An 18,504-nucleotide genomic window follows, 5' to 3' on the forward strand; every position below is an offset into this window, starting at 1 on the left:
ACTACATAGGGGAACCCTGTCTCAAAAAGCCAAAAAAGAAAAAAAAATTTTTTTTAATGATAATGATAGTAAATTCAGAGGATGGAGAAAGATTCCAAATGAACATGACTTCTGGTGAGGGGCTGGGAAGAAGCCCTGGTCCTAATAACCCCCTGCACCCGGGATTATCAGGAGGCCCCAGAATTGGCTAACTGCTGGGCCTGTCTGCCTTTGCCCAAGCAGGGGCTTCTTTGCATTAGGGTCCCCAAGGCACCCTGTGCAGACAGCCCTGAGGCCTGTGTCAGCGCCTTTGGCAGCCACAGGGATCCTGTGTCCTTCCACCAGGGACACACGGACTTGAGCCCCAGAGGGTGGGGTGCCCTGGCTGTCGGCGTATGGAGCAGCAAGCACTTCATACTGAGTGTTTATTTGGAGTTGTAGTTCTGTCTGGTCACAAAACAGGGGTCCTTCTGTCCCTGCCCTATCACTCTGCATCCTCTGCAAAAGATGTGAGGAGGTGCCAGGCTTGGTGCCACACCCCTGTCATCCTAGCACTGGGGAGACTGAGGCAGGAGGATCTCCATGAGGCGAGTTCGAGGCCAGACTGGGCTACATAGGGAGGCTCTGTCTCAGACACACGAACAACGCAAGCTGTCTTGTGCACCTGGTGTCGTAGGCAGGGGTTGGCACAGTTCCCTCCTTCTGCCTGGCAAGGTGCTTTGTGAATGCTCCCTCACTGGACATGCAGCTCTCGGGGAGTGGGGTCTCCCTCATCCATCCCAGCCTTTTCCAGGCTCTGGGAGCCCTTTGGTGTTTGTTCCTGGTTATTATTTTTTTATTTCCTTTTCTCCTCCATTCTTGCATATGTGTCTGTCCTTGCGTGCTCAGCCTCACGCTGTAGGAGTTTGCTTTGGCCTCATGCAGCAGCAGGGCACTCTTGTGCCTGCTGTGGAGCTGCTCACTCCTCTGTGCAGAGGAGGCTGGGGAAGGAAGGCCCCCCACCCCTTTACCTGTATCAATTCGGTTACTGGGATTTGGGTAGTGAGAACAAAGAGCTCAGATGGCCACACATTTTATCTTAGTTAGGACTGAATTTGAGAAGTGTGAGTTTGAAAAGTAGGAAGTAGTGGGGTGGGGATGAGCCTGGGGCATTCACACTGAGCTGCACTCCGAGCCCTGCTTTATTTTTATTGACTGACTGATTGCAGTAGTGGGCATTGAACCCAGGTCTACATCCCTAGACCTTTTGTCTTAGTTTTTGAGACAGAATCTCACTAAAGTGCTAAGATGCCCAGGCTGGACTCAAACTTACAGTCCTCCTGCCTCAGCCTCCCAGAGTGCTGGAATTACAGGCATGTGCCACTATATCTGGTTTTTATTATTTTATTTTGATGTGGGGGGGGGTCTCACTAAGTCCCTAAGTTACCCAGGCTGGGCTAGATCTTGTAGTCCTCTTGCCTCAGCCTCCCAGAGTGCTAGGATTATAGTATTTCAGGCACAGCTAAGTGCAGGAGGCTTACATCAAGGGGGTGCAGGGTGGATTTAATATCCTCAGATTCAAGGATTTATTTATGCAATGGGCAGGCCATAGCTGGGAGGCCCCGAGGGTCAGTACTGAGCGCAGGGCTGGAGACAGAGCTCTCCCAGGCTTCCCTGGGCTTCCTGGCAGGAGCTTCCTTCCGCTCACATTGGGACCAATAGAAACGCACAGGGCACCCAGAGACCCCTTGCTTCTGCTACTGCTCCAGTATCACAGGACACTGTGACCTCAGTAAGTGAACCCAGCTCCCACACAGCCTGCCGGCCCAGAACTCAGCATCTGCATACCCTGTGCTTCTGAAGGGTGGCTGGGCCAGGGACTACAGGTGAGGACAGGGAGCAGCAGCGAGGGCCTCGCCTGGCTGCTCTCCCTGCTGTGCTGCTCCAGCAGGAACTGGAGGCATCCAGTGCGTCTGCACTGACTGTTTTAACACAAGCTTCTCTTCTGAGGTGGCTCAGGTTTGCACCACGTGCTCGGGTGGAAGGAGATGTCTTACTCAATGCACATGGGAGGGAGGGAAGGAAGGATGGAGGCAGGGGCCTTTGCTGTTTGGAGAGTAGACATAAAAGTTTATGACTGAAAGCAGCGTGTCTGTCCATCAACAGATGAATGGATACAAAGTATGTATTAACACACAGTGGAGTACTACTCTGCCATAAAGAAGGATAAACTTGAGTCATTTGTAAGAAAATAGATGCACCTTAAAACCACAATGTTAAGTGAAATAAATCAGGCATGCAAGCTTAAATATTGCATGGTTTCTCTTACACGAGATACCCAAAGTATAAAGAACAAAATAGAGGACAGGTAATAGGAAAAAGGGAGATAGATCTTTTGCAAAAGGGAAGAGGACCAACAGATGGAGAGAGGTGAAGGGAACATAAAAAGAACCATGTTTCCCCCAAAATAACACCTAACTGGAAAATAATCATCCTTGAAAACTAGAGATCAAAACTGCCAGCCCCATCTACCACCCCTTACCTGCTTTACAGAGTGGCCCCCAAGGAAGAGAACATGCACTATAATCTTCTGCCTGACCCTGGCTCTCACCATGGTAACAGCCAGCACTTTTCCCTTAGGTCTTATTTTTGGTGAAATGTGGAATTAAGATGCGTTACATACAAGTACCCACTTCCCGTGGTGAATGTGTCCAGTATGTCCTGCAAACGTGGACTCATTAAAATAAAAACGGAAATAAAACCATCCGGGAGGTGGGGGATCTGCCCATAGACCCACATCAGTGACCCGGAACGACTTCTCTATAGACCCTGGCCCCTTCCTCAGTCAGGCCTGTGACCCAGAAGTGGTCCCACGGTGGCCACAGGCCAGAGCTCTGACTGCGTGCGACTCTCATTTCAGACTGCTCTGCGATGACCACAGCGCGGTACCGGCCCACCTGGGACCTGGCCCTCGACCCGCTGGTGTCCTGCAAGCTGTGCCTCGGGGAGTACCCAGTGGAGCAGATGACCACCATCGCCCAGTGCCAGTGCATCTTCTGTACCCTGGTTAGTCCCAAAGCCAGCAGGAGCGCTGTGCTCTGGTATCCAGGCAGTCCCAGCATGCTTTGGAATAACTGCTGTGGGCTGATGGGATCTTCCTGTTGAGGCTTTTGCATGGTTTCTTTTGGAGTGAAGGAGTGGGGCAGGTCTGTATGTCAGGCAGGTGCCCAGTGTAGAAGGTTTCTGCCCCTACCTGGGTGTCTTAATCACTTTCCGTCCAAGGGATGAAGTGCCTGATACCCATAACTCTTAAGTAAGGAGAGTTTATGATTTTGCTCATATTTCTAGTCTGTAGTTAGCCGGGATGTTCAGTTATTCCTGTCATCTCACCCTGCTTCCCACTAAGCTGGAGACCACACTGAATTTTCTTTAAGAGGTAGCCGGCATCCCTTGGGGCCCAATGATCTGTTTTTAATGAAAATAGGGAGTTTTGGCTTTGTATCTAACTCAAACCCAGAGTTTTTATCTATCAGAAAAGAAAAGTGAGTGGAAATGAGAAAATGGATTTACTTTTAGTTACCATCATTTCATCTTGCTTGGTTTTATGCCCAGGGAGAAGGGAAAACGTAAGCTCCCAAAAGCAGACAGTGGGGTGGTCGGTACCAGGCTTCCAGAGGTGCCGGGCAGAGGGGACACAGGGTTCTGGAGGTCTGGGCAATGATGGATGTCATCACCAATGCTGTGTCCTATGTGGGAGATTGCCGGAAGATCTGAAGCATTCTCAGTGAATCAGACAAAAGCATGACCTACACCAAGACCGCACAGTGAGCCCTTACATCTGTAGGTGTTGTTTTTTATTTGATGGTACTACTTTGCTACGTCCTTTTAATTTTTATTTTAAGACAGGGTCTTACTAAGTTGCCCAGGCAGAAATCAGACTTGTGATTCTCCTGCCTGAGACTCCTAAAGTACTGGGATTACAGGTGTGGACCACAGCGTTTGGCTCACATACAATTTTTTATTTGTCAGTTATGTCTCAATAAAGCCCCTAAATGAAATACCGCCACAGTCATAATTTTTAAGCATGGAGAAAAACTTTCTTTAAAAATATTAAGAGGAAAAAAAAATCTTAAGAGGATTGCTGTATGGGGTAGTGCACGTCTCTAGTTCCAGCACTTGGGAGGCTGAGGCAGGAGGATCATTTCAAGTTTGAGGCCAACCTGGGCTACATAGTGAATTCAAGGCCAGCCTGAACTACATAGCAAGAGCCTACCTCAAAAGAAACAAGCAAACAAAACGGTCCAAGAGTGTTGCCTCTGAATTTAATTGCTGCCGTAACCTGGCAGTGTGGGCAGTCACCTGTGGACTGTTTAGAGGACGCGGTGAGGATGTGCGGCTCAGACAGTCTTTCCTGCCTCTGTGCGCTAGAGCCGTGTGCCATTCCTGTCTTTGTCGTGCGCCATTCCTGTCTTTGTCGTGCAGGCTTTATTTGATTTCTGCTGGTGGTGGCCCTGGGATGCAGGCCCAGCTCCCATTGTCCTGGCTGCATCTGCTCCAGATTTTTTTTTTTGGTACCGGGAATCGAACTTGGGTCCTTGTGCTTGTGCAGCAGGCGGCAAAACCACAGAGCTAAATCCCCAGCCCCAGCACCGCTAGCTAGCGTTTCTAAGTCCCTGTCTTCTGAGTTCTTGCTGTTGCCTGCTGCTACTTTCTTAGGCCAGAAGAGCTGGCTTCCCCCATCCCCTGAACACCTAGCTAAGTGCAGGCTCCTGATAGCAAATTGATCTGGGCTCGAGGACTGAGTGAAAGTGAATCGATCCCCACTGGAGCAGAGTCCCAGAAATGTGCTTCATTAAAGCCTGGGGAAAACAGCCCCAACCTGCTGGAGAGGAAATTGCTCTGGGCATTTTCAGAGACACAGAGGAGGGAGGGGAAAAGGAAGAGTGGGGAGAGGTGAGACCTGGTGCAGTCATCGCTGGGTTGCGCTGAGTTCCTTCTGGAGGCCAAGCTAGGAGGGCGAGCTTGTGGGGCACCCGACATAATCAGCCTTCTGCAGCACTCCCCGATGATGCCTGGGGGATGCCTTCCACAGTGGCACCGATTGCCCTTTTCTGTGAAAGCCTAGGGGACACCCACTGTCTCCCTGTCTGTGTGTCACTTGCAGGCTGCCGGAAGCTGAGTTGTGTGTTTTTCTCTTGCAATTCTCCAGCCTTCCTGGGCTCTGTTCCACAGCTTTTCTTTCTTGTCCTCATTTTGCTTTCCTCCTTCTAGGGAATGGTGGCAAAATAAATAAGCAGCACTCATTCTAGACAGGGGTGTGCGACTCCAGAGGGCCCAAAGCAGGAAGCCCATGCTGACCCCCCCACCGCTATTTGTTAGAAATGGAAGTGCTAAAAAGTGCTCCCCCTGTGTGAAGCTTGCAGTGGAGTGCAGCTTGTGGGCCATGGAGGCCGGGAGGTGCCTCTGCCCTGGCTCTGGGTCACCCCCCTTCCCCTCTGTGGCCCCAGGGCCACCATGCCCTGGTGAGGCCATGCAGAGCTCACAGCCACCCTGGCCCTGGCTGCTCTGTGAGGTGGAATTTGGGGGCCTGAGGCCTCTGTGCTCTGGGACACAGGCCTGGTGCTCCTGGGGGCCTGAGGGACCCCACATCTGGGTGGCCTGAGCTCAGCAGGGGCAGTGGGGGTGCAGTGCACCAGGAGGATGGGGACCCGGCGTGAGTTTCAGGGTGAAGGGACCACAGCAGGGCTGGTTGCCTAGAGCTGACCTGTGTCTCCGGCCCTTCCCGATCTTGTGTTTTCAGATGGCAGCTGGACCAATGTGACCCGGGGCCAAAAACACAGGTTCTTCCCTTCCACCCTGGGCTGCTAGGGGTCCCCCAAATTGCACTGATAAAGCTGAGGGGGAGCAAGGTTGCTGGACTGCCACTCCAAAGCCCTGTGCTCCGCGCCCTCTTGCTGCCCTGGGAAGCCCATGGAGCAGGCAGAATTCTGTACCTCCCAGAATGGCACTGCAGGGCAGGAAGGTGGAAATGGCTGTTCGCTTGGTTCCTTTTGGTTCCAGTGCACTTGCTCCTGGCATTAAAATTCCCCTCCCACTGAGCTATACCCTCAGCCCTTTTTTATTTTTTATTTTGAGACAAAGTCTCACTAAGTCACTAAGTTGCCTGGGCTAGGTTGGAATTGTGATCCTCCTGCCTCCGACTCCCGGCATACTGGGATTTTAGGCGTGCAGCCTCATATCTGGCTCCTTGTTCTGTGTTTGAAGGACTCATCCTAGAAATCGTAAAAGGTGTCCAAGGTCCCACAGGGGCACAGCCTCAGAGCACACAGGGCGCACTGTCTAGGAGCCAGAGAGTCTTGTGCAAGGGCGGGGACAGAGAGGACTTGAAGGTGAGAGCATTTTTTTAATGTAAGGTTTGGAGTTTTTTAATGCAGTAGAATAATTTTACAGAAGCGGCCTTCATATTTTGGACTCTTGTGACTTGTGGGTAAAGTCACATCCTGTAGCCGTCAGGGTCGTGATCCTTGACAGAACAGGTGCTGTGGCCTTTCGGACAGAGTGCTCCAGGTTCCCAAGGGCACCTGTCCAGATTTACTTGCAGGACTTTGTGACCATGTCCTGTGCTGCTTGATCCCTTGGCAGAGACCCACAGGTGGCTGTGCTCTCCTGAAGCCCTGTGTAGACAGAGGAGTTTCTGTCCCAGGTTTCCGGCCCTCTGCTGAGATGCAGGAGAAGGCCCCCTGCAGGTGTCTGCTCATTCTGTGCACCTGGCGCTCGTCTGTCCATCCATCCATGTGTCCATCCATCCTCTCCATCTGTCTATCCACCCATCCATCCACCATCCATCCATCCTTCTCTCTATCCATCCATCCATCCGTCCATCCATCCACCCATCTTCCATCCATTCTTCTCTCAATCCATCCATCCATTTATCCACCCATCCACTCATCCATCCATTCTTTTCACTATTCATCCACCCATCCATGTGCCCACCCATCCTCCCCATCCACCCACTCACCCACCCACCCATCCTGCCATCTGTCCCTCTGTGCACCCTACCACGTCCAACTCCTAGCACCACTAGGTATGGGGAGTAGAATAATAAAGTTCTCACTTTCATACAACTTCCTACTGAGGAGAACAAACATCAAAGATCATCCATTCTCGGGGTGGGGGGTCCAGAAGGGTAGGAGGAGGCTTGGGGATTCCAGCGATCTTCACCCCATGATGTCCTCTCTGTGTCTGCCATGCTTACTGCAACCCAGGATGAGGGCAGAGAGGAAGACCTTGGTCGGCTGCAGGGCAGCTGGGTGGGTGAGCTGGGTCAAAGCCAGCTCTGCGATTCCAGCGTGCCTGTTCCCTACCTAAGTGCTCTTCCCTGGGATCCCGCTACTTCTGCTTGGATCCACCTGGGTGTGATGTTCTAGTTCCCCACACGCCAAAGCTGCACCGGCTTCTTGGAGGCCAGTTTCCAGGCATTTCTGTCTCTGTTAGGGTTGCCAGGGGCCCATGGCCTTTAGGCGAAAACAGACAGAATCGAGACCCTCAGTGCAGGTGAGGCAGGTGGGCCCATGGGGCCCTGCTCCCGGCGGGAAGCTCCTGGTGCGGTGGTGGAGGGAGTGGCTATCTCGTCCTCAGATTCCAAGGGACAGAAGCCGCAGTGGAAGGTGGGGAGCTCGAACATCCTCTGGGTCCGTGCCCCTGTCCGCATCTTTGCCCAGCCAGGGCCTCTTTCCGGGAATTCCTTGGAACAGACTTTCCTCTCCTGCCACCTTCCCAGACCCACCCAGGGAGGCCCTTGTGGCCCTGGGGTGCCCAGTTGGAGCCTCCCCTGGCAAAGGGCACAGGGTGCAGTGATGTCTGGGACCTGTTTGCTTTTGCTCTATGAAAGCGGCTTCTGGTCATCCTTTGTTCTGCAAAACAGTTGGAGGCAACAGAAGGCACTTTGCAAATGATTATTTATGAAAGAGCCTGTAATTGAGGAAGAAGCAGACAATAATGCAAAAAACTAAGCACTGAAATAGCCACCAACTTTAGAGTCCGGCGTACAGGGCTCAGAGACCCAGTAGCAGTGCTTGCAGAGTGTGGCTTAGTGCTCCTTCTTACTTGTCCGAGCCCCTGTTTTCTCATTGCAGGAAATGGGCACGATAACACTTGTCAGACTTGCAGGCAGACAGAGAAAGAGGAACTCGGAGCCTGGTGCTACCTGAGCACGGAAAGTGACAATAGAAGGGTTTGCTGGCACACTCCAGCAATCACAGCATCCTGGGAAGTAGAGGCAGCCTAAATCCCAGCCTAGCCTGGGTAATTTAGAGACTTAGTGAGACACTGTCTCAAAATGAAAACACAAAAAAAGGGCTGGGGTGTAGCTCAGTGCACAGGCCTTGGGTTCAATCCCTGGTAATGGACACAAACCAACAAAAAACCGCGGTAGATTGGCCGATCACAAACTTCGTCACTGGATGCTTTGGGGCTGTGTGTTCTTGTTGCAGATGTTTCTCCGTCTACCTCTTCTTTTATGTCCAAGACATCTTTGTGCTGTTAGATGGGAAAACGTGGCGGAGTCACAACCCACTTCTGTCTGGCAGAAGAGATGGCTGTTTGGATGATCACGAGATGCGGCACCTGGGCCTCCCAGCCTTGTGTAGTAAACAGATGGACATCTGGGGGCAGAACTGCTGTGCACATGACAGAGAGGCCCTCTTGAGCGAACGCACCAGCCAGACCTGACTCACTCCGAGGCCGCTGCAAGCCCTGGCCTCGGTGTTCGAGTCCAGGCCAGGGTGTACAGTTCACACCCATTTTAATTGCTGTACTTTGCTTTTTGGGGGGAATTGTGCCATCACTGTCTCCCACCCTGCCCAACATCATTAGCATTCTCAGCATTCCCTTGGTTTAAGACATTCCAGTAACCCTCAGAGCCCTAATTTGGGCAAACTTAATTATAGAAAGTAGAATCATGATCCTGTTACTAAGGGCTGGGTTTTTCTTAATGCCTGTAAGTGTAAGAAATAGATCACAGAGGTGGACAAGCTGGAGAACAATGGGCACTGATTTCTTTGCTGGTGCTGGGTACCAGGAATCGTGTATATCAGTGCTCTTGGTCCCCGCCCCCCATCGCTCTCTTTCTCATCTCGCTATGTAGCTCAGGCTGGACTTGAACTCACTGAGTGGCCCATGCTGTCTCGCAGCAATCCTCCAAGTGCTGGGATTACAGGCCTGCAGCGCTATACCCATCTTAGACTCTTTATTTTCTACGTCCAGCCAGATGGGCGCCCCACTTTGTCACCGAGGAAGCGACGGCCACATGTATCGGCCTCTCATTGGAGGAACCGGGCTCTTATCTGTCTAGTTCCAAAGCCCTTGCGAGTCTCGCTCCCTCCTTGTGTTAACCGACCCGAAACAGGACACTTCACTTCCCCGCCACTGCGACAGCCCTTCCCCACCTCTGAAGCAAGCAGGAGCACAATGCAGCCTTCGCGGACTCTTGGTGTGACTTCTCTCTCCTCTGTCCCCTATTCACCCTCATCCTGACCTTGGTGACAGCCCTGCCACCTGGTGTCTCAGAGAGAAACCCTAGCTTGGGCTCATCCACCCTCAGTGCTCCGTGAGCTCCCTTTATCAATGCACAGTGGCCCATGCTTATAAACCCAGCACTGTAGGAGGCTGAGGCAGAAGGATCACATAATTGAGCTGAGCCTAAGCAACTCACAAGACCCTGTGTCAAAATAAAAAATTTAAAATAAGCTGGGGCTGTAGCTCAGTGCAAAGACCCTGGATTCAATCCCCAGTACTGCAAGAAAATAAAAATGGTGTTCTGAAGAATACAGGGATCAATGGACAATAAAGAACTTAGTGAGGTGCCCGCTATCTCTTGTGTCTGTGTGAAAGGTCCCTTCCTACTCCCACCTGTCACCGCCATTTTAGTCCTGTCTCTCTGCCGAGGGCCGGCTTTGTGTTTGCTGGTGTTGCCTGTGTTGTGTAACCCCATCCTCTGCGTTCTGACCCAGTGTGGGTCCTGGAACCAGGTGGGACCCCAGTGATCTTTGGCGCACGAATCACACCTGCAGACCTCTCTTGGTGGTTGCCAGGAGCTACCCAGAGAAAACATGAAATGGAGAGAGAAGCATGGCCGCCCATTTCCATAATGCACCCCTGGGCCTTTGCATAGGAGGTAGAGGTGTTGATGGGCTCTTCTCTGCTTTACTTCCAGTGCCTGAAGCAGTATGTGGAGCTCCTGATCAAGGAAGGACTTGAGACTGCGATCAGCTGCCCAGATGCGGCCTGCCCCAAGCAGGGCCAGCTTCAGGAGAAGGAGGCACGTGCAGACCACAGCCTGGCTGGGCACGGGAGGGTCTGCTTAATTACATGGCTTTCGCTTTAGCCCTCGGCTTGTTATACCCCTTATTTTTTCTCTTTTAGATAGAATGCATGGTCGCAGCTGAAATAATGCAAAGATACAAAAAGCTACAATTTGAAAGAGGTAGGTGGCTCAGAGTATCAGGGACCTGTGACATCCAATAGAATGAGGCTGGGAGGGGGACTAGACATCACCTGACAGGTGTGGAAGAGCCACGATCAAGTGAAAATGTCCGCGCACGTCAAACTCAGACTCCGCTGCCCCATTTCGAGATCCAAGCAGCTCATAGTTCCCCAGCCTCAGCCGGTGATCATCATAGCCCAGGAGCTCAGGAAGTGTCTGTGCAGGGGCTGGGGCTTCTGAGGGTGAGAGAGACATGGCCTTGGGGCACTGGATTCTTCAGCAAGGCCTCTGTCTACTGGCTTCGGGGCTCTTAGGGGACCCCGAGTTTAAGAGTTTAACGGCACAAAGGTGTGGGAGGAGCCGGAGGCTGAGCACTGGGGTGCTGTGTGACCTTGCCCCCCGGCAGGCAGTTTGGGGCCCTCTGCTGGGATTCAACGCCAGGGAGGAGGGAGGCGCCGGTACCGTGGGCCACCCAGTTCTCCCAAGGTTCCATGGCCACCGAGGGCACCTGTCAGTCGGGGCTGTGCAGACAGCAGAGGGCTGGCCCCGCCCTGGTTTCTAGCTCGTGGGGATCAAGGACCAGACCCCGACCCAGGGCAGCCTCAACTGGGACTGGGGTATTGTACTGCAGAGCACTGAAACACGCTGTTTGCCTTCTGAAACATCATAAAATGATTCTTTTTTGGCACTACTGGGGATTGAGGCCCTTCTCACTGAGCTGCGTCCTCAGCCCTTTCTATTTCTAATCTTGAGACAGGGTCTTGCTGAGTCACGAGTTGCCCAGGTTGGGCTGGAACTTCAGATCCTCCTGCCTGTCTCCCAGAATCCCGGGACTGCGGGCATTCACCACCATGCCCAGTTATAAAATAGTATTTTGAAGAGCTTTGGGCCCTGTTTGGCCTCCTTTTTACAGATACTTTGGGCCTGAGGCCGATAAGCACAAGGACTAAACGGGCAGGAAATGTCCTTCTGCAGGGCTTCATTTCGAGGACACTTCTGGGGTTCACAGACCTTCAGCATGGCTGGGGTCCCCCGGGGTCGGGGTCCAGTCACGCTGTCCCAGGACAGGTTTCTGCCCGCGTCTGCTGTGATCCAGGCCCACAGGTTCGCACGGAAACACTGGCTGTGTGACCAAGGAAAAGTGCTGGTGGGATTTAGGGGTGGTGTGTTTGTTTTCATTTTTATTTTTTAATTTTCCAAAGAAATGCTAAAGACAGATTTCCTCCAGAGACTCACTTTTCAAAAACAACACCACAGCAAATACATGGCCAACTTAATTTTTTAAAAAGCAAGATTTTTCATGGCATTTTCTAGCATAAATGTGGGAGTCGGCTTGAGGGCCTACAGAACTGACTGATTTGCATTCCTAAGACTTTCAGGCCCTTCTAAAAATATTTTCCAGAGAGAATCTTGACAGAAACAGGGAGTTGTTTAGGTTACTGGAATATGAACTTTCCATGACATCGAATTTAATTTAAAATGCAGCTGGGTAAATTTTCCTACCTAATAATTTTAACTTTTTTGTTTAGTACTTTGGCTAGGTCTAAAAGACTTTTTTTCCTCTCTCTCTCTCTCTCTCTCTCTCTCGCATAAAAATGAAGTCAACTTGACTCAGGTTAGAAAAATACTTTTCAAACTGATCACTTGAAAACTTTTAACTAACATTATGCTAAACATTTTTAAAAAACGGAATCAGACTTAATCAGACAAAAGACCTGTCCGGATGAAAGGCCACAGCCTGCCAAGATCCAGTTCAGTGGGTGAGACAATCAGAAAGCAAACTTTGATTTGCTGGATGCCTTTATCGTGCAGTCATAATATAGGGCAACTCAGTGGGAGGCTCATTTAAAAGAGTCTTGACAACATTTAGTTACAAAAAATCCTAAAGCAAGTTCAAGTTGCAAATGTGTCTTTATTTAGTCTTAGTGTGTCTCATCTGATTTAGCAGATGTTTGATGTTAATATAAATATTTGTTTCCTCCCTCTCTCTCTCTGTCAATTTTTTTGAGACAGGGTCTCCATATGTATTTCGGGCTGGCCTTGATCTCACTATGTACCTCAGGCTGGCCTCGAACTTGCAGTGATTCTCCTGCCTCGGCTTCCTGAGTGCTGGGATCATAGGTGTGAGCCACCACACCTGGCTTCCCTAGCCAAAGCCCTAGGCATGCTGAAAGCCAGGAAAAGGAACTGTTTTTCTTTCTGAGCACCCCTTCCTGCTCAGTGGCACTGTGTCTGCCTCACAAGTGCAAGGTCCTGAGTTCGATCTCTGGTACTGCAAAAAAAAAAAAATTTTTTTTTTGAGTCCACGTTTGCAGTATATAATGTTTACATTCCTCGTGGGGGAGTTGGTGGGTGAACAGAATGCTCTATGCTGTATAAATACATATTCTTTATTCATTCATTTGTTGCAGGACATACAGGACGTGTCACTATTATGAGTTATGCCATAAACATGGGTGTGCATGGATTACTGAGCTATGATGTCTTGAACTCTTTCAGGAAGATACCTAGAAGGGGAATAGCTGGGTCAAATGGAATTTCCAGTTTTAGTTTTTTTGAGGAATCTCCACACTGATTTTCACAGTGACTGTACCGGTTTATCCTCCCATCAACAGTGTGGAAGGGCTCCTTTCCCCACAGCCTCACCAGCACTTGTTATTATTGAATTTCATTTTTTTAAAGAAGGTAAAGCCCAGAGAGATCACACAACAGGCCAGGGTGTCCCCCATAGTCTAAGCAGAGTCCACAGCTGCTGAGACCACCGAGTCTCCTGCATGGTGTTTCCTGCCACTTCCTAGGACCAAGACCCAGCTGGGCCACACAGGAGGTTAGGAATGGCTTCGGCAGAAAGCTGTGCTGAGAGTGGTCTGTCACAGCATGCTTATGCGAGCAAAACCTCTTTCCTAAAGATGGGACCACCTGTTTGGCAGTGTTGGGTGTTTTTATGCATAGAGATCTCTTAGAAACCTGCCTCACTGAGAACCAGGTGGGATCACAAATACAGTGAATGTTGCTGCCGGGCACCATCCAAAGGAAGGGGAGGCTCATAAAAGCTGTGTCCTCATCCACCTTAGTCACAAGATCTGGCACAGTGTGACTTCCGGCTCCTCCCCAAAGTCACAATGACCACAAGAGGAAAACATTTTGAATCCATGCAGGACATGGAGGCAGCTAAAGACAACTAAAGACCCTCAGGAACTAAAGACCCTCAGGAAAGAGGGCTCCAGAGCTGCTGCAGAAAGTAACAAGGACGATAGAACAAGTGTGTTCAAAGTGAGGGCAAGGGTTTTGAGAAGGATTCATGGCAATGTGTCTTACCATAAGTTTTTAAAAATGTAAACATTTATTGTATTTTTTAAATCAAATTTTAGGTCTGCACATCTAACAGCCAGGGATCTTTTTGGAAAAGGAAACAGCAAAAAAAGCATTGGCTAGTAATGTCAGGTAAAAGGCAAGAGTTACTTTGTTCCTTCACTTGAACTGGGGGCACCTTGGAAGCTTGACAGTATTAGAATGAAGGTCCAGGTGGAAAGCAGGCTCCTGAGCCCCGTAGTCCCTTTCTGGGCAGGTTCTTGTCAGCGTCCTGCCAGGACTACCCCTGTGATTGTTTTGTGCTGTTGGCTAATTCATCTTTTTCTGTGAGAAACACAGGCTTTGTTTTATTGGACCAGGAGTCAGCTGGCTTGGCAGTGGGCCAGCCTGGGGCTGCTGTGATGAAGGTTTTTAGAACCCTGTTTGCAGACCTCTGTCTGCTTTAGACTCCAACAGCAGAGCTGAGGCGACGCCCCAGAAACCCAGAAGTCACACGGGCCTCCGAGTCACCAACTCGGACCTTGTTCAGAGTGCCCTCGCCTCTGTGAGGTGATACTGTTGTTACCAAGGCCATATCCAACACAGGACTGTTCCCTGGGCCCTGGGCCCTGGGCCCAGCTTCTGTGTGTAGCGGGGACACATGGTGATGGCAAGGGGCGTGTGTGCTATGTGTTTGCACGTGCACAGTTGGAACATCACAACCAGGGAGGACATAATGAGCTGCAGCCCTCCTGTGTCCCTGTGTCCCAGTGGTATTGGTCCCCCCAGCCCCAGGCTTTTGGAAGCCCAGTGAGCACAGTTCCTCTCTTGGATCCGGAGCCAATAGCCTGTCTGACCCAGAACTTTGCCAGGGCCTCTCTTTGCCTCCCACTTTCCGTAGCACAATTGAGGTCTCAGTAAGTGATTTCCCCCAGGAGAGTCCTGCTGAAAAGCCCCACAGCTTAGAACCAAGGCTAGCTGGGAGGCCTTTGAAAGCAGCCTTTAATCCTCAGTCTCTGGTGGCTTTGGGCTGGGAAGTTAACTAGGGGACCCCTGCCGCCCCTCCCCGGAATTCAGGGCCTGCTGCCCTGCAGGGAAAATGACACAAGCAGCCAGGCCCATGGGGAAGTGCAGCTCGCGGCCAGTTCTTTCAATAAATGAAAGTTTTAAACAAGCATGTGAACCAGTGAGAATCCTGTTTTTAAGAAGAAACTTCCCAATTTCTTGACATTAGGCTGCTGGGTAACTTGGGATCCAATCTACCTGGCTTAGTTTTAGTCAGGAATGGTTTACTTAGCACCTGGCTCACGGTGTAGATTTACATTTGAGAGGGGAGACAGTCTTAGGCAGAAGCATCTGGTTAGAATAATTCAGCCACGTTTCTTTCCCTGTCACCTTTATTTTGCAGTACTGGGAATTGAACCCAGGGCCTCTACATGGATCGACATCCCCAGCCCTTTAATATTTTTTCCTCTTTTTTATTCATTAAGTTTATTGGTACATTTTCAGTATACAATACAGTTACATTCATCATTGGGACTTGTGCCTTTACATGATGGATCTTGGTTCTTATTTTTTCCCCATTCCCCTGACCCCCCTTCAGTCACTCCACCCTTCCCTATTTACAAAGGTTTTGTTTCCATTTTTTCCTTTTCTCTGCTTATTCCTTTCCCTTCTTTTCTTTTTCTTTTCTTTGCCCTATGCCTCCCACTTCCCCTTCCCCTTCAGACCTTTTCTTCCTATTTCACATTATCCATTAGACATTTTGATCCTTATTTACACTTTCAGTTTCTCACACCAGAGAAACTATTTGGCATTTACTCATGTGTGTTCTATTTATTTCTCTTAAGAGTATGGTCTCAATGTGCATCCATTTAGCTATAAATGTCTCTAATTTCTCATTCTTTATGGCAGAGTAGTACTCCATTTTATTTTTAAAAATCCCACATTTTCTTTATCCAGTCTCCAGTTGATGGGCACTTGGGCTATTTCCAAGCTTTAGCTATTACAAACTGTGTCACTATAAACATGGGTGCACATATATCACTGTGGTATGATTCTTTTAATTCTTTGGATAAGATACACAGCAGGGGAATAAGTGGGTCAAATGGGACTTCCAGTCTTAGTTCTCTGAGGTATCTCCATACTGATTTCCACAGTGGTTGCACCAGTCTGCACTCCCACCAGCAGTGGAGAAGGGTTCCTTTCTCCCCACAGCCCGCCAGCCTTGCATAGTGACAGGACCCAAGGCTGAGCCTGGGTGTGCAGGGCAGGCCAGGGGTCCCAGGGAGCTGGGCTCGAGATCCCCTGCCTTCTGCCATCGTCACCTGAATGTGGCCCTCGCAGCCTGCTCCACGCTGACCCTGAGTGTCATCTTCATCTTGGGGCTGATTTACCCATTTCTCCCCCTGCCCTAGAGGTGCTCTTTGATCCCTGCCGGACCTGGTGCCCAGCGTCCACCTGCCAGGCTGTGTGCCAGCTCCAGGACCTGGGGCTGCAGACACCACAGCTGGTGCAGTGTAAGTCCTGCCACATGGAGTTCTGCTCGGCCTGCAAGGCTCGCTGGCATCCTGGCCAAGGCTGCCCCGAGAGCATGCCCATCGGCTTCCTCCCCGGGGAGACCAGGTACCCTCCGGGCTTGGGGGGGCTGGGAGAAGGAGGAGGGGGAGGTTTTCTTCCCTCCTGGAAGTGTCTCAGAGAGCATGCGGCTGCGGACTTTCCAGCCTGAACATGCACTCCGCCTCTTGAGGGCTCATTCAAGCCTGTAGCTGTTTGGTGGTTTATTTCCTTTTATTTTTTAGATAACTAAAGAAGCACAGCTTTAATGTCAGCCTCCCAGAGGCCACTCCATCTAAAGTAATCAGTCCCTAGCATACCGTCCTATTTTAATTCATTTTGTTTTTTGAGTTGGGGTCTGGCTATGTAGCCCAGACTGGCCTTGAACTGAATGCAGTCCTCCTGCCTCAGCCTCCCAGGTGCTGGGATAACAGGCGTTCGCCACAATGCCCAGCTACTTAATTCTTTTTTGGTATAGCACTATTTACTTTTTCCATATTTTTTATTAGTGCATATTGATTAAACAAATAAATGGGTTTCATTGGCAGATTCATACATGCACAAAACATAGTTTAATTATTTCCCCCGTCACCCCCTTCGCAGACTCCCCGCCCCGAGTTTCACAGGTTTTAGGGGGTTTCAGTGTAGGTCTTTTGGTCATATTCGTGCCCCTTATTTCTGCACTCACAGTGGCCCCCCTTCGTTTTGGCATTTTGAGCGCTATTTACCAAGCACCTGGTAAGACCTTGCACTTAGCAATATGCCCGAGCTTTGCATCCCACTCCACCTGCCCAGAAAAAGTGAATTTGAAACTTAACAAATGAGTTACACTGAAAGACACCTCGCCACGAATCTCTCACAGTAACCGCCCCCTCACTTTGAACACACTCATCCCATCATCCTGGCCGTTTTTGCAGCTGCCCTGGAGTCCTCTTTCCTGAGTGTCTTTACAAACTGCGTTAAAAAATATGGTGGGCTAGGGATTTAGGATTTAGCTCAGTAGTTCAGCTGCCTGCCTTGCAAGCCCAAGATCTGGAGTTTGATCCCCTGTACCAAAAAAAAAAAAAAGAAAAAAGGTGACTGCTGCAGCCGAGCACCATCCAACAGAAAGGCAGCTCCTACAAACAGGGCGTCCTCATCTGCCTCAGTCACTGGGTCTGGCACCGTGCGAATCTCCATGCAGCATGCGAAGTCCCGTGACACCTGCCCCCTCCCCAAGACTGCAGGGCTGGAGGTGGTCAGGGCTGGGGCACAGACACCGGAAGGGCCTCAGGGGAAGGGTTATGAAGGCCAGAAGCCTCAGGCCCAGGAGCTGCGTAGCCCTGGATCCCAAGTCTGGGAGAGCTGTGGGAGGCCCTGCTGTCCTTTGGCCTCTGCCCCCGCCCCGGAGATGGCCTGGCTCCTCGCCCAGGTGCACTGCAGCCTCCTCCTGGGCACCTTGAGATTTAGCAGCCTGACAGTAAGAAACATCCTCCCATTCCCATCCCAAGTCCACCGCCTCAGGGGCCGGGCCAGGCCAAGACCCTGTGGCTCTGCCACAGGCCCCTTGCATGTGCACTTTGCACACTCCCTCCTCCGCCCTTCTCCTCCCCTGGAGACTCCTGGCCGCCTGCCAGACACAGCTCCATCCCCTCTGTCCTTAGTCCCCATTTCTGGGGCACACTGGGGACCCCACCGTCTGTGTTCCTGTCACTGACCACCACCCTGGGCACAGCGTGAAGTCCTGCCTCAGCCTCCCTGGGTGCTGGGGTTACAGACATGTGACACCATACCGTGCCTGTTTGTTTTTGTTTTGTTTTTTGAGGCAGGGTCTCTGTGGAGTTCAGCCTGGATTGTATGTATGTATGTATCTATGTAGCCCACTATGTATGACCTTGTACCTTCAAGCCTGGGCTCTCTGTGTATTGCTAGGTGAAGTGTCCTCTTTGCCTCTGTCCACCACTTGACCAGTGCCTTATCAACATCAGTGTCTCCTGTGTGACCCAGTGCACATATTGGGGTTAAATGCCGCAGAATCGTAGCTGCCTTTGTCCATTTCAATCCACAGCAAAACTTGTTATTAATAATAATTTTGAGTGTAACAGATACCAGAAATGTCCAAAAACCTTTACCTGCACTGTGGAAGTTTTTATGCAAAACACAGCACACTGGAACTTCTAAATTGTTTCTGTTCTTTTCTTTTTCTCTTTCCCGTACTGGAGATTGCACCCACGGGC

The 18,504-nt window shown here is 50.6% G+C and overlaps 1 protein-coding gene across 6 annotated transcripts in view; it reads left to right on the forward strand.

Moving 5' to 3' along the window:
* Positions 1–18,504, forward strand: part of Rnf144a (ring finger protein 144A) — a 96,012-nt gene that overhangs the window by 61,876 nt on the left and 15,632 nt on the right. For 5 of the 6 annotated variants that reach the window (XM_087199675.1, XM_004868317.4, XM_004868316.4 and 2 more), the window contains 4 exons: positions 2,879–3,024; positions 10,172–10,276; positions 10,381–10,441; positions 16,150–16,357. In XM_087199675.1, the coding sequence (XP_087055801.1) occupies positions 2,890–3,024; positions 10,172–10,276; positions 10,381–10,441; positions 16,150–16,357 (509 nt within the window). In that variant the 5' untranslated portion in view covers positions 2,879–2,889. The remainder of the gene's footprint in view (positions 1–2,878; positions 3,025–10,171; positions 10,277–10,380; positions 10,442–16,149; positions 16,358–18,504) is intronic. The other variant, XM_087199674.1, reaches the window with a different exon arrangement.

Source organism: Heterocephalus glaber, unplaced genomic scaffold, assembly GCF_053883595.1.
Source record: "Heterocephalus glaber isolate CG9 unplaced genomic scaffold, H.glaber_assembly_v1.0 deba00001724, whole genome shotgun sequence".
Taxonomy (NCBI): domain Eukaryota; kingdom Metazoa; phylum Chordata; class Mammalia; order Rodentia; family Bathyergidae; genus Heterocephalus; species Heterocephalus glaber.